This window comes from Rattus norvegicus, chromosome 2, assembly GCF_036323735.1.
Source record: "Rattus norvegicus strain BN/NHsdMcwi chromosome 2, GRCr8, whole genome shotgun sequence".
Classification (NCBI taxonomy): Eukaryota; Metazoa; Chordata; class Mammalia; order Rodentia; family Muridae; genus Rattus; species Rattus norvegicus.
In genome coordinates this window covers 174,528,102-174,548,285 of record NC_086020.1, presented here as the reverse complement: position 1 = coordinate 174,548,285, position 20,184 = coordinate 174,528,102, and the positions used below count along the sequence as shown (strand labels likewise).

Sequence of the window (20,184 nt, the reverse complement as noted above, 5' to 3'; positions counted from 1 at the left end):
AAACTTTTCAGCCGAACCCATATCTGGATAGAGTCAGCCTCAGCCTCCTCAGTGAAAGTTGTGAGGTTTAAAAACCACATCTCAGCAACTGGTCTTTGGAAGAGGCCCTTGGAGCAAGTTTAACACTTGATCTAGAAAGCTGGAAGCCTCTGCTCCTGCTGGCAGTTCACGGTGATTATGGCTGTGTTATGCATCGCATCGTAGCGAGTGTTTCCTCCTCACTCTCTGACAACCAGGGGCAGAGCGTATCCGAAGCAGTCGGGCTTGGCAGTCTGTGCTGCAGACCTGTAGGAGCTCTTCAGGTCGGAGGTCTAAAGTGAGCCTAGGCAATGCAGCCCAGCCCTGTCTTTAAACAACAACAACAGCAGCAGCAGCAGCAGCAGCAGCAGCAGCAGCAGCAGCAGCAGCAGCAAGACTAAAGGGATTTCAGACAGAGCTCGTAACTTTATCATAGTGTAGTTGTAATATTATTCCTGTCAATCCTAGGATAGGAAGTGCTGCTGTGAGTGAAGTTTCTGAGTCTACCTAATCTTCCAACAAAACTCTGTAAATAGCTAAATAGCATGATGTAAATACTCAGGGAGTTAAGTAGGTGCCATCAATGAGTCAATCTTTAATTTGAGTCTTAGAAATCCTGCTTTTAGGGACTGGAGAGGTGGCTCAGTGGTTAGGATGCTTGCTGTGCAGTTGAAGACCAGCCTTCAGATCCTAGCACTGATATCAGTGTCCTGTGTCCTGTGCACGCTTATAATCCCAGTTCTGGTGTGGGGTGGAGACAGGGGATTGCTGGCTTCCGACCTAGCAAAGTAAACATGAGACTGGAGACACTCTGCTTTGAAGGAGCTGGAGAGCAATGGGTGAGAACATCCAACACCTTCCTCTGGTCTCTGATGCACAGTCATGTGGTCGCATGCACGCACGCACGCACGCACGCACGTACATAACACGCATGTGTGCGCACACCATTTTGTTTTATTTATTTATTTTTTTGTAATGCTGGTTGTAGGTTTCTAGTTGTGAATCTTTAAACTTAACTCATGAGGATAAAAAAAAATATTCAGAGCAGTCAACCAGAAAGCCCTCCTTATAAGTGAGGAGGGGAAACTTGCTGGATGGAGTGCTGTGTACGTGCTGGCTGGTCACCACACTTTCCCATGGGTGCAGCAGTGAAGGGAGCTGATGTCACACAGCCCCTTCAGAACCACAGTTTTTAATTAGCCTTTCTAGGACTTCAGAAAAATGTGCAAGTAAGGGGCATGAAGGCTGCTTACCAGCGATTCTTAGTACTTTGAAATGCTGTTGAAAACCCACGTGGCTCCATCAGTCTGCATCTTCTTATGGTAGGAGTTATTGGGGGCGCAGGGGGACATGTAGTTACTGACGTGGGTTGAATCCCTGGCAGTAGGTTTCCTTAGCTAGGAAGCAGATTTTTAGGAAAGCTGTCTGCTCCAGGAACAGCCATGTGAGGAACTGATTTTTCCGTTAGCCCTACTCTGCCACTGTCTCAAGGCAGCCCAACTCTTCGGGGTGGCGCCAGATGGACGCAAGGGAAGGCCTGTCGTGATGGCCGCTGTGCATTGGCGACCTGGATAGATAACTTGAGTGGGAAGAGGCTTAAAAAAATTAGTGAAATTCTGTTTCCACTTACAGCCAGCTTTCTAACTTCCTGCCCACAATGATCTCTATTTTACATGAGTCCCCTTTAAAGAGAGTTTTTAGAGACTTCATGAGACGCCCACAGTCTCCCTTATCACCTGTACCTTCATGAAGAAGAGTACAGTCATTGCAGCCAACACACTATTATCACCTAGAGTCCACAACGTGCAAGCCTCTCTTGACGGTTGTTCATTCTGTGATTTGGGCAAATTCCTGTGACAACTGCACACCGTTACAATGTTATGCAGAGTTTCTGGGTCTTAAAGAAAAATTAACTGACTGGGTCTGGGAGGTGATTCCCCAGTACAGTGCCTGCTGTGGAAGCATGAGGACTGAGTTCAGATCCCAGCACCCCAGGCCTAGGCATGCGTCTGTAACCCCAGCATGATGTGGGATGCAGATGTCAGGAGCTCATGTGCCAGCCAGTCATCCAGCTTAGCTGAGTGCATGAGCTTATGTGTAGTGAGGGATCCTGTCTTAAGAAATGAGGTTAAATAAGGTTAAGATCTTTGGCCTCCTCCTCATGCATGCATGCATGTACATGAAGGAACAGATGAAACACACACCACACACACTCACATACACACATGCACACACACATACACACATGCACACACACATACACACATGCACACACACGCACACACACGCACACACATACACACATGCACACACACGCACACACACATGCACACACATACACACACACTCACATGCACACATATACACATATACGTACATACATACACACATGCACACATACATACACACATACATACACACATGCACACACACATGCACATACATGCACACATGCACACACATGCACACACACATATACACACATATACACACATACGCACATACATATTCACACAAATACACACATACATACACACATAGACACACTCATACATACACAGACACACTCATACATACACACACATACTCAACACACACACATACATATAGATACAGAGAGAGAGAGAGAGAAGGGGGGGATCTAGATAATTCCCCAGTGATTTGGAATAAGGAAAATTAAAAGTTCTAGCTGATAATCTATGCTACTTGGTCTACAATTTCTGTCTCTACTTAGGAACTGATATTCAGTTTTGAGTTGCCTGTGTAGGACCTCTCCCTTTGCATGCATACACTTAATTCAGATGATCTAAAATAATACTGTCTGCCTCCTTATGTCTTAAAAAATTTCATTTTGCTTTTCATAAAGATGAATGTCAGCTTTCATCTGCTTTGGGCAAAGGCTTTTGAGGATTACTTTTGAAGTCAGAGGAATTACAAGTACTTGTAAGAGGAGAACAAACTACTAATCCCAGATATTAAGCGCCGGCTTCATGAGATCACTGTAGAAATAGATCTACGTGATAGAATCGGGGGTGTATGTAGAGGGTGCTAAGTTGGTTGACCAGCATCGTGCGGGCCAATCTGTGATTAACCCCCCTTATGAACAGGGTTAGCCACCTTCTGCCTAGCATAGACTCCCATTCAAGCTTTCAACCAAAGGAGCATGTAGAGGTGTAGAAGGGGGTATAGAGGAAGTGACCAGCATTTGCTAAGGAATGGGCAAATTAAACTGTGAAGAAAAAGGGAGGATTAGAAATAACTAGCCTATATTAAAAATACTTGAATAATTATCTTTTAATGACCGTCAATCAAGTAATAAATATTATGAGAAGAAATCGTTGCTTTCACTTTCCCCTAAGAATATACTTAAAGGTTAAGGTTGTAGTCCAGTGGTGAGCATGTGCTTAGCGTGTCTGAGATGCTTAGATTAATTCTTAGCACCAAAAGTAGAATGTATGGAAGGCAGGCACACGCATGTGCACTTGTATATTTGGATTACAGTCAAACTGACTTGAAAGAGCTCTAAACACTTCTCTGTGACCTCCCCTTAGTGAACACCAAGGAGATGCACATTGACAGTCTATGATGGCTGTCATCACAGACCATTGCAAACACAGCAGCCAGTCGTTCCGTCTGTGTTTTCTGGAAGGCAGGTTGTGTGGACAGAGTCTCTCACTCACACCTGTAATCCCATGATCGTCTTCTATATTTGTTGATACCATTGTTGGGACACTCTTACTGCAAACAGTCCTAATCTCACTCCTCGTCTGACTGTCTGTAATGCAGTGAGATACATGGCTTTTGCTTTCTGCCGATTCGTCACCCGCTTTGGGCTCTGAATGAAGCGAGTCTTCATTGGAGCCATTCCCTGCATGTGCGTAGTGTCTTCACAATCTGGTTGTTGCGAGTGTTAATGGCTGTTTTCCTCTGTCGTTTCCTGGTCAGTGAATGGAACTCCCAGCAGCCAGCTTTCCACTCCTAAGTCCACCAAGTCCTCCAGCTCCTCTCCAACCAGCCCGGGAAGTTTCAGAGGACTGAAGGTATGACGGAAGTGATGTGGCGTGTGTGGGGGATTCTGTTAATCGTGTGGTTTGTGAGCTTGTAAAAGCCGCCCTGGGTCCTGGCATCAAGTTAATCTTCTTAACCTTCTCCCTCGTGTTCACATCCTGTGGGAATGCAGGGTTGTGATGGGTTGAGCGAAATGTGTTGAACGCATGATACAGACTTTATTGAAGTCTCAAACATCAACATAACTTTAAACCTACAGGAAGGTAGAAGAAAAACATGTGCGATCTGGGGAGGAACATAGCATAAATAGGTGTTATTTATGATGCTAAAAGAATAAAGAGTAGCAGCAAAATTAGTGGTTGGCTTACTAAGATACTTAATAGGGAGAATGTACAACACTTTAACAGGTTTTATTTGATGCAGTAAATCCTAATGCTTTAAATTTGTAAAATGTGCCTGGTGGAACATCGGTAAACACTTGCTATTACACACTGACTGCTTCCTTTATTGACAGAGTCAGATTGTTTATATGGTAAAGTGCTTTGAAAGTCCTAAAGCTTGTACAAAGCTGTGCACAAGTCAGTAAATCAGCTTTTCTTCCTTAGTGGTGTCAAATGCACCACTACCAGGAGTATAGACTCTGCAAATTAAAACCTCAGATACGGTCCAACAAGTTTTCTTTAAGGATGTTGAAGAATCTTTTCAATTATTATAATGAGTAGCAAGGGCTGCTTACCACTTCTGTGTGGACAAGGAATGAAAATGCATCAAGCCTAGGATTCTTCTACCTTGAGGAGATACATGAAGTTCTCAGCTTCCCAAAGCAGGTAGCATCGTCCACCTGAGTGTAAGCTCGGCTTGCTCTGCCCCGAGAAGGATATGAGAACAAGAGAATGAATAATACAGACTGTCTTGGTTTGTGCTTGCTTGGTTATATACCTTAGTTGAAACGTGGGATAGACTGATAGTAAATTTAGGGATAAGAGAATACATAACTCCTACCAACTACTCATTACTGGACACACTTACTAGAAGGACTGGCCAGATGTGGTGACTCCAGCTTGTAATCTCAACATGCAGGAGGCAGAGACAAGAGGGGTTCTGTAAGTTCAACACTAGACTGGTTTGCATGGTGAGTTCCAGGCAGTCTAGGGCTACATGCTTGCCTAGCATGTACCCTGAGTTGATTCCTAGCATGCTCCTGGGTGTGGTAGCCAGTGCCTGCAATTCTAGCATTTAGTAGGTGGGGCAGGAGGATCCGAAGTTCAAGCATCAAGTTCAAGGCCAGCCTGGGCTCCAGAAATTGACTCAAAACAACCAATTAAAACAATTAAGACAAAAACCAAAAAACGAACTCTGGGCTGTGAGGGCATTTCATACTCGGACCATAATGTCTCAGTGTAAGAGGTGGTGTACTCGGGCCCGTGGCAGAAGCTGTGCCAGCAGCCCTGGTAGGAGCTGGGATTTGAAAGCAGAGCCTGTGCTCATAAGAACTTGCCTTAGCAGATGGCTCCAAGCAGCAATGTCTGCAAAAATTTATGAACTGAATTATTAAAGTGCAGGCTGCCTAGCAAATCGCTATTGGGCTGCTACTCCAAAGTTGAGTCCTTAGGTATTAAAACATGGTTCCCCTTTGCTAGGATCTGGGGAAGATGGCTTTTCTGAAAAGCACAGTCACTTTTGGTGGCAGTTACCTCAGGGAGAAGCAGGCCAGACAGAAGTCTCCTTCACAGCAAGGTTCTGCTTTCCAGTCTTGGTACCTGAGAACTTTGCCGTGAGGGCAGCTCGTGAACCATTGCAGGAGTGCTTAGTCTCTTGGCGTTCACGGCTTTATTTCACCCTTCTTTAGTTGTTAAAGACTTCTGCAAATGTAAATGTTCCAACCAATCCCGGTTAAACCTTGGCAACTAAGACAGGAATCTTTGACGCAGAGGATCAGGATGGGACGGTAGAACCCTAGGGTGCAGCTCCATGGACAGCCTTAAGCGTAATGAAGCTCGGAGCTCCACCCGTGTCAGCTGGCTCTCATTTGGAGGCGGATACAGGGTGCTGTGGTTAGAAGCACAGACTGGGTTTGGTGGTGGTGTGGCCCCTCACTGGCTATGTGACCTTGGGGAGGTCATGGTGCCCTTTTCTATAAAAGGAGGGCTCATGGGATACATTGAAGCACTGGTGAACAGAACACAGAGAGAGCACTCAGGACAGCTTCAGCGTTCTTCCTGTAACAGTGGGGGTCTCTGGGCTCAGTTCACATGAGGGAGAGTCCACACAAGACTCGTAAGCTTGCAATCCTGTGTAAGAGGGATGGTAAGCACAAGAGAAGTCAGACTGAGCTTTCCTCTTAGATTCCTGTTTTATGTACTTAAAAATATTCTGACCAAGAGCCCCTTGCCCTCGAGCTCTTAGGCATCCTTCACATCATTCTCAGAGCCCAGGAAGCCGCAGGTCACATCACCTGAGGGACAGTCTTGTGGATAATAGATTCCAGGGCCACCACCACCGGCCGTGCTCTCTGGGATGGAGTTGAGGGTTCAGAAGTTTTATTAGGAATCGGTGCTGAAGTCTGTAGCTGAGGGAAGGGAGGAGCCAGCAGAGGGGCAGGAAGTCTCACATCTTGCTCCTCCTTCTCTCTGATCCTTTACTGACTTTCCTTCCAAATCACCCCTCCCTTGCCCTTCTGTCCTCTTCAGATATCACAACACTTACCAGCTTAACAGCAGTAAATACTTCTTCCCCCACATATTCTCAGAAGGTAGTTGATTTTAGGAGCCAAGTTAGTTGGGTGGCTTTGACAGTCTCTTTTATTGCTAGCTGTCAGGGTGCACAAGCGTTGCCTGGGGCATGATGGGAATGGGGTACCCATGTCCAGGTGACTTCCTGTTTTGCGGACAGTTGAGGTGGAGGTGGGAGACTAGGAAGCTCCAGGAGGACTGGCCCCCTTGTCTACTGAGCTCCCTTCAGCCAGGGAGCCTGCACATTATGTTGATGACCCACAAAGGTCTCTGCAGAGCTTACCTCAGCCTCTTTTCTCTTTTGCCCTCTTAGTGCCAGGACACAGACAAAATATGGCACACCTCCAGGCTCCTCCGTGTGCCCCACTTAAACTGTCTCCTCCCCTGCAATTGACTGTGTACCTCTGTATACTTCATTGTAAAGAAACTGACCTCCAGACTCAGATCCGTGTCTGGTAGAGGTTTAGAAGACCTTGTTCCTCCCTCCTGGGACTTTTCCATGGAGACCTTATGTCCTCCGAAGGTGGCTGCTACCTTTTTAAGCATGCGACAGAGGAAGGATGCCACGCACTTCTTGTTTCTGTGACCCAGCTTTGGAAGACAGACCTATTACCACAGTATCTTAGGCACCCCAAGGTCAGCAGTTCAGCCTGGGAGGGGACGGCTGGGTCTTTTTTGTGCTAGCAGAAATTTTGCATTTTCATCTTTCTGCCAGCCGCCCAGAATCTTTGTTTTTAGGCCATCCTTTTTTTCCCATCCGATCTCACCAAACTTCTTGTCCATCTTCCTGCTTGGCAGTCACCTCGTCTTTTCTCCCCACCAGTTTTACCACTCTCTCTCTCCTGATCTTTTCATCCTGTTGTCTGTCTGTCCATCCATCCATCCCCTGCCCCCCCCCCTTCCCCACTAACCTTTGTTTCTCCTAGTCTTGGAATCCACTGCTGACATTGTTGGGTTTTCCCCACTACCTCGCCTTCCTGGTTTTGTCCTTGACCTCAGCCTGTGAGCTCTTTTCTTTGTCAGGGCACCTCCAAATCCCTTGGAGGCTGCTGGCAGCTTTCTTCTGCAGGATTACTTACTGTCCTTAAATCACAGCATTTGGGGTGGAGGGGGGGTCCAGACAGGCAATAAAGAGTACTAAATATGTCACGGACTACCAGATAGATGAAGAGAACATTTCCCCGCACTTTAATTCATCATCTGTCCAAACTGAAGGCTTTTAAGGCAGCTGTAACTCAGGGCTTCAGACTCAGGGCACACAGTTTTAAATGCCCGAGTTCTGACGCAGAGGTGCAGGTCCGGGAGCTCTCCAAAGTGAGCGTTCTTGTTGGTTGAAAGGAGGAAGAACAAAGTACAAATGGAATGTCACTCAGCATCTTGAGATTATAAACTGTCTGATGTGCTGAAGTCTTATCGGATGATGTCTCCTGGGTCTGCTGGCGGTGGAAGCTTCCCCAGATTTGTGGGGTGTGGAGAAAGCGCTTTTGTATCCAACCTGATTGGCAGAGCTAAACTGTAACTCTCTGACCTCCTGAACTTGGAACCTTCTTTTCAAAGCTGTGAGATGTAAATCCACGGTAGCTGCTGACCTTAGACATTTCTGCTTTTCCCTGGAGCCCCGGCTTTTCTGGTGAATTTAAAACCAAGTTAATAATTTTCAGAACTAGGGAAGCTGGTCACTCTGAGGCTCTCTTCATTCCCCCAGAAACACTGTGTGGTGACTTCATCTCTGAACGTAATTGATTTTGTTAGACTGAAACAGAAACAAAAAGGCAGATTAAGTAGTTTTGGAGACGTTGGTGCCCTAGCAAAATAAATCATGACATCGAATACCAGATCCTGTTTGTCCGTAGTGGTTTCGCGGTTGGGTTCACCAGTCTGGGGATAGTTCAGCCCTCATCTGGGCTGTAACACATTAGGGTAGATTGGGGGGAATGATCACTGTGCAAATCAGTGTCTATAAGTCAGAGCAACTGTAAGAACTTTGAGTATAGCCAACACATGTTTGTGTTTGATAACCCTTGCATGTGAGCACCAGACACTGGAAGCTCTTCCTGGCATTGGTGGTAACTGGGTAGAGTATGACTGAGGTTGCCGCAGTAGCCAAACATGACACCTTGGCTCCTAGAGGTGATGAAGATCCCAGCCTGTAGACATTTTAGACAAGAGGCTTTATGACACTGCCAGTCTCTTGCTCAGACCCAGTAACCTTACCTGAAGGGGTCACCCACAGATGTGATGAGGGTCTAGCTGATTTTGACGTCCACGTAGTCTATAGAGGTGTATGGCCCTAGCCCTCGGCCCCTTCGGATGGTCCTTGGGGGTGTGGAGTTAGAAGGCTCAGATTCAATGGCACAGACTCTGGGAGTCAGGTAAGAAGCAGAAGCAGACTTGTTTATTGCAGGATTGGGGAGGGTCTTCATGCCCTCCACCCATGTCCCATTGGTCCATGACATCTTCCCTTTGTGCCCAGCACTATCTCATTGGCTGGCCAGGTCATGTGCTCTGTCATCGTTTGTCTCTGTGTGACAGATCTTAAGGTTGTAAAATGCAAATGCAGCTGTTGAGCATGCAAGGGCCATTGTGGGCTGCTAGTCTGGGTGTATGCTGACTCATTCCTCCTACAGAGAGGCGTGGTCCTCAGGATTGGAAGGGCTCAATCAGCAAATCCACAAAGCTGTCAGCCTAGCCACTGGCTTGAGTCCTGTTTACATACACAGTGGGCTCCACTTATCACTGTTACCCAGCTACAAGTGTACAATGGCCTGAGTAAGTGCCAGGGACAGGGAAATGCACAGAATACCTGCAAAGGAAATAAGAGAAGAGATAGTCATTGTGGCTCCCCATGTGTTCACCACTCTTGGTCTGCTTGTCTACAGGCCATAGGGAATATTACGCCTTCTAGTAACAATAACAGCGTTTCCTGTTCACCAGCTGTCTTTCTGGGGACCATGATGAAAAGCCAGCTTTTATGGCCCTGGACAGCCAAACTTCACGGTGGGGAAGTCAAGTCTAACCATAGACTGGGAGATTGAAAGGTACAGCCCAGGATAATCCTGGACAGTGCGGCTGCCTCTTCCAGTTCAGTGTCCTAACTGTCCTCCCGTGTCTCATAGAATGACCAGTCATGGTCGGTAATGGTCATGTCTCTTCACCTCTGTGTCCTTTTACATCCTTTTAAACAGAACCAGCGGTTGCTGTAGATTTGACTAAATAGTGAGGGAAGAAGGGAAACTTTTGTTATTATGTCCATTCCTCATTATGTCTTGGCCTCAGCTCCTCTGTGTTACAGTGAAACTATCCCGTTAGCATTGTTTTCTCATGCTTTTTAAAAGTGAAAGCCTTATTTTCAAAGTAGAGGAACACATCGGATAAGTCACTCCTGTTACGTCAGTGCGGGTGTTTTTAAAAAGCTTTAGCACTTAAAAAAAAAAGTCAATCTGAGAGTTGAAAAATGGTTTCTGTCGTTATTTGCTTAAAAAGCCACAACTCCTGCTGACTCACTGAAGCTTCTGTTGGATGCACGTGGACCTGACCTGGCTCTGTGCCCTCTCCCTCCACAGGGCGCCTCCGCTTCCTACATTCATGGCCTCCCCATTTGGCACTTTTTTATTAGAGAACCGGCGTCCAGCACCTGTTCTTTTCCTGATTTCTTTCCATCTTTTGTCCCCTGGAATCCCAGTGCAACGTGGGTTTATAAGTATCCGATTGCACCCGGAATGGAGATCAGGAAGGAAAGGGCTTTACTCAGAGTAAACACTGGGGGGTTAGAAAGGTCCAGAGGAACTCAGTGGGTAAACACTCTGAAGTGCTTGCAAGGGATGTCAGCCATTGCCCTCCGTAGGGAGTTTCTTAGAGAGTCCTGGAGTCAGTCAGGACATCCAGACCGAGACAGGGGCTTAGAAGAATGTTAACTGCTTCCGGGAAGGCTGGGCAAGTAGGAAGGAGGCCAGAGGACCGAGGCTGGTCCTCTCATCTCAGAAGTGTAGGCCTCCAGTCCTGGAAGTCTTGGCGCTGGAGGCAGAGGATATGCCACGCCCCACTCAGCCAGGTGTGGGCTCTCACCCCAGGCAGTGAGATTTAGATCTGTGAACAGACCCCATTGTTACTCAGTAGAACTCGGTGACCCAGCCCTGGTCCATTTGTTCAGAGTCCCCGGGAGTAATCGCTAGGATGCCTTTTATTTATCTTTGAGATTTAACTTTGCAGAAAATTTTCGTTCTTCTCTCTGTTTATTCCTTTAACAGTTAGGTTGCCAGGAATGGTGGTGCAAGTTTGTAATCTCAGCATTCAGGAGTCTTGGGGAGGGGGAGTGGGAGGTGGGGAGCGGGTGGGTGGGTGAGGTGTTGCTCATGCGTTCAAGATGAACATGGGCTACACATCACAAACCCTGTCACAAACAAAGAGAATGGCCGATATTCGAGCTCACGTTGGATCTCTATCTCTTTGGTGATTTTTGGATGTAGGAAGGAGGGGAGTGTATTGGAGGAGGAATCAACTTGGAATGGATGATTGAACAAATTCAGAAATTGTTTACGAGGTAGTGGGCTCCGTGCTAGGCATTCGGAGGGAAAGCAGTGGTGACTGGGGTGGATGAGTGTTCCATGGGAGCCATGTTGTCCAGTTGTCTGACAGGGCTGAACTAATGTAAGAAAGACCCACGGGCGTTTTTCGATCTCTTGAGTTTGTCTGATGGTAGTTTGTAAAGTGGGAGACGTGAAAAGAGAGAGAGGCCAGGTGAAGTTGGAGGAGGGTCTGACCAGGATGGTAGTCCTAAGAAATTAATTACACTTTCTAAAGAGCCTCCTTTAGTCTTCTCTCTGAATTTGCTTTTAGACATTACAACTTTTAGATGTTCTCTCGTACAGTGCCACCAACTCTGGAGTGCCTTTCCGTTTCAAGTGTCAAGACATAAAACAGGACCAGACAGATAAAACGTTAACACTGAGAATTTGATTGTTCGCCGGCTTTCTGTTTTGTTGGTTGGGAGTGAAATGATTGGACTAGGAGCCAGGTATTTAGTCTAGAGCTACTCGAATTCCCTATGGTCCCGAGGCAACATTCGCACTAATTTTGGTACCTGTTTAGCTGTGATTTCCTAAAGCATGCTTTATTTTTATTAAAATAAAAAAAAACAACAGCTTTAAGAAGTACAGTGTCAGTTTCCATGACGTTAAATCTGAGTTGGAGACTGTATCTGTGAAATAAGTCCATTCATGTGTTGCGTTGTATAAAGGGGAATAGGCTGAGAAAACGTTCTGTGTCGTTTCCTGTACAGTCATTTGACATACTATAAATACTGTCCCTCATATAAGGACAGCAGCCAGTGATTCACAGATGTGTCCTAATAACTAATGGTCATTTTCTTCTGTTAGCAGATTTCTGCTCAGGGCAGATCTTCTTCCAATGTAAACGGTGGGCCCGAACTTGACCGTTGCATGAGTCCTGAAGGTACTTCTCAGTCTGGTTGTTACTTTTGTAAAGCAAACCATCCACCCAAAGTTGTTGGTCAGTCAGAATCCCACTGGTGCCACATTCTTCCTACCTAGGGATGTGACCATGTCACCAGCCAGTCAGGTTAGGGTTAGGCATTGAGAGTGGAGTTACTTCAGGGTACGCAGTGTCTCTGCCATAAGCCATCTTGTCCTGTTTCAGATGTTAGTCCTGGCTTCCCTTTTTTTCTGCTCTTACTGGTTATGTGCTCGAAATTCCTAGATATTTTCTGAGCCTCTCAATTAGATGAACACAAATAGATTCTTCTTTGCCTGGGATAACAAGACGCACGGTGACAGTGGAATGGTTGTAACTCACAGACTATTGTACGCTTTTTTGGGAAGACTTTGGGCCAGGGATTAGCTTCAACACAGTGCCATACTTTGATAGGATTTTCTGTATTGAAGCTGGACGAGATCTCCCGAGTGTTCCTCAGGTTAGACGTCACCTCTGCCTCAAGATGATCATTTAAGTGGCACTTCAAGATTTGTTGGGCTTATTGATTTTCGTGGGTTTTTGATTCTAACCAACAAGGTCAAAAGGAACATGGTGATTCGGCATTCTACTCAGGAAATACACCGAGGGGTTTCCTTTAGTTTTGCTTAGACCTATAAATAATAGCATTGCGTTTCATTATTTTCCAAGTACGTAGGAATCAGTAGGAAATGCTGATGTTCCTTCAGACTTTGTGTTTGTCCTTGGCTGCAGGCGTGAATGGAAACAGGTGCTCCGAGTCATTCACTCTTCTGGAGAAATACAGAATCGGGAAGGTCATCGGAGACGGCAACTTTGCCGTAGTTAAAGAATGTATGGACAGGTGGGTGGCTCTTGATCTTTTCCCCTACAGGTACAGCTCTCCCTCTGGAATGGGACGCACCTCTTCACCATTTCCTAAAAGAATCTGCCCTTGGGACCAGCTCTTCGGCACAGCCATGAGCCTTTTGTCAGAAAACAGTTATGTGCATAAGATTGTTGGTATGCATGTAGTCTAGAGGTCAAATCAGAAGTCATCCCCCAGCCTAGGGAGAGGTGAGGAAGAGAATGAGCCACCGGAATAAGAAACGTCCTCTATGACCTTTTCCCCCAGCCGGCTCTGCTCGGTGCAAGACTGTGCTACTTCATGGAAACTTCAGAGCCACGCTCTCACCCAGCGCTGAGCTTCTAGACCCACAGCTCTAGATAGGGAGCCCTGACTGAGATCAGAAGGAGCTCTTTATAAACAACGATAGCGTGATGGTTGCTGATAAAAGCCTGTGTGTGTATAGAATGCTGCCCTACCTCTTCTGGATGGCTGGTTTTTATAGCTTGTAAATGCAGGTTTTCTAGAATGTTCTGATAATGGCAGTTTATCCATTCTGTTGCATCTCCAGTGAAAGTTCACTGCCCTTTATATCTCACTATGTAAGAAATCCCCTGTTCTTGAAGCCCTTTTACAGAGCTCTGGCATTCAGATTGCTGACCAAGAAAACAGTGAGGCATCTAAAACATGGCTTCTAAGGAAGGACCTGTGAGGATGTAGTTTGTAATACGAGGGGAGTAATATAAATGCTACTTTTCCAGGCTGGACCTCCCCGCTTTGGTAGAAGCAGCCCCAGATCAGAGAACACATGCTCTCTGAATGCTTCCTAAGACAGTGATGGGCTCTGTGGCACTGTTTACATTTCAGTGGTTTTTGGGTTTTTTTTGGGGGGGGGGGGCTGTTCAAATTCAACTACGCTAATATTGAGTAAAAATTAAATAGCATTAGATTAAGATTCTTGTGTCTAATAAATGACTTCTTTAGTGCCAGGCAGGGTCTGTAGGGTGGAAATCACATGCACCAGATCTTGCAGAAGGTATGGAGGAGGACTAGAGACTAAAAGGCTGGAATCTTGCAGGTTTTGATGAGGCTCATATATCCGTGTAAAGAGACATTGTGAATCAGTTTTTCTTTCTCCTGATAATCCGATGAACTTTTCTTTTCCTTATTCTTTCTCCTTAGAGACCGTCTTGAGGTTTAAGTAAAGAAAGTGTTTCTTTTCTTGGTTGCTACAACAGAATTTAAATACTTTAATAAGAGTTAATAATGTAAAAGAAGATTTAATTAGCCTGGCTTTTCTTTCCTCTTTTTTTGGGAGTTCCTTCCTCCCATGACCCCTTTCCATGCTGTCTAAGAGACAGGGGTGTCTGTGCTGTGCTGGAAACTAGGAAGGCAGTTTTATTCTGACTTGTAGCTTTAATGGTTTTCCTCTGGTTATTTCTAGGTCCACTGGAAAGGAGTTTGCATTAAAGATTATTGACAAAGCCAAATGCTGTGGAAAGGTACAGTATATACATCTGTTATAAAGAAAGAAAAGAGACTGTGTGGGCTCTCACTGAGGGACCTTGGCTGCAGGGGAGAGACTGCAAGGAACAGAGAGAAAAGTGATGTTTCCAGCCTGCTGTTCTCCAGCAGCTTTTAACTCTCAGATGGTAAATTAACCGATCTGATCAGTTATCGCTCTCTCTGGGAGATTCCTAGTCTCAAATCTGGCAAAGTATAAAGGCTAGAACTGAGGGCCAGCCATGCCGTGCTAAGCGTTAGCCTTCTAGCTTCAGGAAGCTCACACAGACAAAAGACTTTACTGCTGATGGCAGTGCAGGTGACCGGCTCTCTCTGGCTCACTTCCCGGTGATGCTCAGAGACCCAGTCAGATAATGTACACTCTTGGGGTTTGTATAAGACCCGGGGAGCCCCAAGCCTGAGCCACCCCTAGTCTTAGGAGGCAGCTGCTGGAAACCCACCCAGGCTTTTACTACAGGAAATCATTAGTTTCATTATCAGGGCTAGGAAATGATCTGGCCTTGCTCCTGTGTTCTGAGGGCATTTGTTACATAGATGTCCCTTGGAGGGACATTAGAGCAGTGGCCAGTGCAGAAACACAGTGACTCGTCAGGTTAGTGACCCATTTCTGTCTGTCCTGCTCTCAAACTGCGGTAAAAAGGTCAGCTGAGGACAGGCTGCTAGAGGGCAGTAAAGGCTCAGGGTGACCGAAGGCCTGTGGTGATCCCGCAGTGGTGGCAGGTCTGTTACAACACAGGGCTGTGGAGTAGTTACATCTAACACCAGGGGGAGCTGCTGCCTGCACGTGGCTGCCAAGCACCCAGGGTGATGCAAGTCTGAAGTAAGCCACAGGCCAAAGTCCTCGCTGGGTTTTGAAGACATACTCTAAGACTATATGTGACTATATAGTGAATTTCTCAGTAATGCTTTCCCATTTTGCTATCTGATAAGTGTATTTTAGCTATAACGGATTAAGTTAAATTTTTAAATAATTTTTCCTGTTTGTGGTAGTTTTCAGTGTGATTATTAGAGTCTTTAGAATTGCATATTTGAAGTACATTGGAATCCTGTTGGAAAGTTACTCTAGGGACAGAGTATCTGTGTCTTTGTTTCTCCTTCCTCTAAATATGTTGACTGATCTTGTGTACTGCAGTGACCGGTGGGACTGAGGAATGGGGAGTGGGAAGCACACAGAGGGGCCAGCGTGTGTAGAGAGAACAGAGCACATCACTGTCTGTGTTGTTAACGTGCCACGGGCTTTGGAACCTATAGTTTTAGGATGAGGTGACAATGCTGACTTACATTGTGTGATTGCTAAAAAACAAAAACAAACAAACTGGTTTTTAGTGGACATTTATGAAATTATGTCGTTTTAAACAGAACATTTGAAATAGTGTAAGGAAGTTTTAGAAAACTCTTCTACCCAGGTGACAGACTTGTCACCTACCATTTTCTCTTAATAGTTGTCAGTAAAGCAAAGGTGGCAAAATGACTCTTTTCTGCATGTTTACTTTTTGTCTGATTTTTATGTGGTTTTGTGTATTTAAAACATTTTCATGCTCATTTTTTGTCTTTCTGTGTATATTTATATATCTATACATGTTGAATGTTGTGTATGTACATGTGTTGTGTATACATGTATGTGTGTTGTGTGTATGTGTATGTGTTGTATGTGTATACATGCATGTGTGTTGTGTGTATAAGTGTGTGTGGTATGTGTATACATGTATGCATGTTATATGTACATGTATGCATGTTGTGTGTACATTATGTGTGTTGTGTATACGTGTATGTGTTGTGTGTAAATGTATGTGTGTTATGTATAAATGCATGTTGTATGTATATGTGTATGTGTTGTATGTGTATACATGCATGTGTGTTGTGTGTATATGTGTGTTGTATGTGTATACGTGTGTGTGTTGTGTGTACACATGTGTGTGTATGTGTGTCAAGGACAAGTGCCTCTGTCAGTCTTCTATTGTTCAGGTCCCAGGGATCAAGCGCAGGTCTTAGGTTGGGCATCAGGCTCTCACCCACTGAGCCATCTCTTGCCGTTCCTCTTGTTTATGCTTCTAATGAGACTGTTAATGTCAAACTTAATAACATTCTCTCTATACGTAGTTGTTAGTCTTTCCATCTTTGAGGTGATCTAAGCACAATGTGTCATGATATAGGGAGCCGTGTTCTATATGACAGTTACATGCTCTTCAGAGACATTAAGGGTAGTGGCTAGGATGTAAGCAGCTATAGGAAAGAATTCAGCCTGATACAGTGACTGCCTAGACACATGGGGATGCTTGGATTTGTCTTTTACTGAATTTCTTCTATTTTTGCAGTTCACAATCTTATGCTTCTCTACGTTTTTGTATTTTGCATATTTGACCAGTGAATTTCATATCGATACTATATAAAATTATAATTTAAAAGCTTGATGTTGCAAGTAAGTTGATTTTTTTTCCACTGTGAAATTATAAGTTCAGATAAAAATGGCTTACTTTGTTTACAAAGTTTCAGGGGATCATTGAGTCATTATTGTGGGGAACATTGCTCACCTCTGCTTTGTGGGTGTTATATAGAAAATTAATATGTTGAAAATAACCACCAGCTTGGAAATGTAGGGACCTTACACGGTCGTGACTTAGAACACTTGTGCCAGCTGTACAGAGAGGGAAGCAGAGACTTGGGCAAATCAACAGAGGCAGAGGGTGACTTGAGTCTGGGTACAGCCTGTGCTTTGCCAGGCTGCCCGTCTGTGTGTTTCAGCTTATTCTTCAATCGATAGGCATCTGGGAAAATACTTCATTCATTCTTACCTTCTGTTTCTTCTAATATACACAAACATGAAAGATTAAATTGCTCACCTGAATTTTAATGTGTGTTCTGTGTGTAAGACACAGTTCTGGGAGTAGGCACTCACCACAGGGATTGATACCAGTTCTTCCGAGTCTGGTCAGAGCTCAGGAAAGCTTATGGAATAGCAGTTGGTACCCAGTGAGGACTCCGTGGAGCAAAAAGCATCTGAGGAGGATGGGAACTATGGCTCAGTGGGTAAAAGAGCTCCCAATGCAGCCTGGGACCCTAAGTTCAAATGCCCAGAACCTGTGTAAAAGCAGGTCATGTTGCTTCTACATCTGTAATCCCAGTGTTGTTGAAGGGAGGCGGGAGCAGCCAGGAGAACCTGTGGACAGTCATGGGCCAGCTAGCCTGGCATGTGCTGCAGAAACACAGCTAAGAGACCTTGTTCTCAATCAGGGTGAAGATGTTCATTCTTGAGGTTGATCTTTGACTCCAACACACACACACACACACACACACACACACACACACACACACACACACACACACACGAAACATTTGAGCTGCCAAGTGGCCAGAATAGACTGAGCAAAGGCCCAGGCTTTGGTCTGCCTTGTGGCCACATTTACAGAGGTGGTTGAAAAGGCTCTGATATTGGGTTAGGACTCTTTCTGTTCTGTTCTTAGATCCCTCATTCTTAATGAATATCGGCTGACTCCCCACAGTAAAGAAACCCCCAGTTGTCCTTTTCTCTCCACCTTACAATTTTGTGTTCATTATCTGCATGTATAAGATCCAGACAGGACACAAATCGTAAAGCATATTATGCTAGTTTTGAGTTGTTGGTGTAAATTGCCACACAGTTTAAATCAACAGAAATTATCACAGTTCTGGTTGCTGGAAGTCAGAAATCTACACTTTCTCTGGGGGTCCTGGGGAGAAGGGGCTTCTGGCTCTGAGTTCACTTCCAGGTGATCGGCGCCTTAGGCTACAGCCACATCACTGCAGTCCCTCCCTCTTCACATTTTCTCTTCTGGGCTTTTATCATTGCTCTCACATCTGTGTGGATTCTCCTGCCTCTCCAGAAGGTTTCCATTCCTTTGGGTTAGCCTGTTAATAGAGGACTGGCTGTCTCTGTACTGCTCAGTCCCCTTTTCCTAACAAGGTAAGATTTACAAAGTCAGGACTTGATGCATTTGGGTGACTAACAATTTAATTCGACTATGTATGCTTATGTCAGGAACCACATAGAGTGATTGGAACACACTGTCCTGCTTCCTATCTCATCCTCCGCAGTCTAGCTGCCAGCTGTGAAGCCACTGGAAGATGATGTGCAGGGTGTGGTGTGTGTGTGTGTGCATGTGTGTGTGCATGTGTGTGTGCATGTGCATGCCCATTTGTAACTGTGCTCTTTGCTGGAAAGTGAGGCAGATACCTCGAGGACTTAGGTACTCCAGGGCAGCTCACCAACAGACGACAGTGAGAGGAGAGCTAGGATTTTTTGAAGTGTGGGAGAATGGATTGTGGCAGCCCAGGAGAGAGTCACCTTGCTCAGCCTTGAGGGAGCAGGGAGGCTCTTCATGGGAAGGTAGAGTCACTTCAGCCCGGCTCGAATGGAACTCGCATTCTATACAGAGAAAGTTTGAAAAGTATATTCTGCAGAGTATTTCTACACAGTAGAGTAAAAGCTACTGTGGGTGGCATAGGACTTGGGGAGAAACAATTGTGTAGTTTTCTCTTAGTGCCTCTGTTTCTCACCCTTCCTAATGCTGCGACTCTTTAACACAGTTCCTTGTGTTGTGGTGACCCCATCCATAAAAGTTCTTTTTATTACTACTTGATAATTGTCATTTTCTACTGTTACGAATTGTAGTATAAATACATTTGCCAATGGTCTTAGGTAACCCCAGAGGGTGCCAAGAGGATGAGAAACACTGTATTAAAAGGATTATTTCTTTATAGTCAGGCATAGAAGGAGGTGGAGGAACAGAGAGGAGCAGTTTGTGCGTCCCAGCAGGAATGTTCACTCTGTACTCAGATAGGACTATTGTTGCGAGCAGTGCCTTCACATGTAGTTATGTGGAGGCTGTTGTCTCAGTTCTTGCTCTGTGTTTGGCCTTGACACTGCTGACAGCTTTCTAACACTGACAAAGGTTCCATGGGGTCCACAGACGTTTGCAGTGCCTTTTGTTGAAAATAATAATTTGGGGAAGGGTCTCTGGATGTGGTAGACAGCATATTTTAACTCCATACAAAGAGCTATCTTTACACTGCTGACACAGACCGCTTCACATTTATAAACTAGTGTCCCAAACTGTCCCTGAAAATAAGTCTTTAGACTCTTAACACGGGAGAAGACGGGCAGACGGAACATGGGTTTGAAGATGGAGACCGTGATTATTTAGTTTTTACCCTAGTGGTGGTGACTGCTCTTGTCTTTACTTCCTGCAGAGTGAGACAAATTCTCATCACTGCTTTTCCATCCGATTCACTTGGTGTGAATAAGTGTAGAGGGTTTACAGTGTCGTCTGTGTGTGGCCACAGTGTCTGTCTGTATAGTTGCTTCCCTGGCTTGGGGTCCCAGTGTGCTGGCTGCTGCTTTGTGCTAGTGCTCAGCAGGGGGCGCTGTCACACACAACATACACGCCATATACACATAACACACACTACATGCATACATAACACACACACACTACATACTCACACAACACATACACATACTACACACACACATACCACACACACACACACACACACACTCACTCACTCTATATATACACATACACCATCCACACTACACACACACACACACACCATAGATCTGCAGTACACACA

At 45.3% G+C, this 20,184-nt stretch overlaps 1 protein-coding gene across 16 annotated transcripts in view; it reads left to right on the top strand.

Annotated features, from left to right (window-relative positions):
- The window catches only part of Dclk2 (doublecortin-like kinase 2), a 129,694-nt gene that overhangs the window by 88,068 nt on the left and 21,442 nt on the right, over positions 1-20,184 (top strand). For 11 of the 16 annotated variants that reach the window (XR_351806.5, XM_063281896.1, XM_063281900.1 and 8 more), the window contains 4 exons: positions 3,964-4,058; positions 12,134-12,209; positions 12,960-13,068; positions 14,495-14,552. Coding sequence is in view for 15 of the 16 variants with exons in the window: in XM_063281896.1 (XP_063137966.1) it covers positions 3,964-4,058; positions 12,134-12,209; positions 12,960-13,068; positions 14,495-14,552 (338 nt within the window). In the remaining variant the exon portion in view is untranslated. The remainder of the gene's footprint in view (positions 1-3,963; positions 4,059-12,133; positions 12,210-12,959; positions 13,069-14,494; positions 14,553-20,184) is intronic. The other 5 variants (XM_063281898.1, XM_006232685.5, XM_006232682.5 and 2 more) reach the window with 1 other exon arrangement.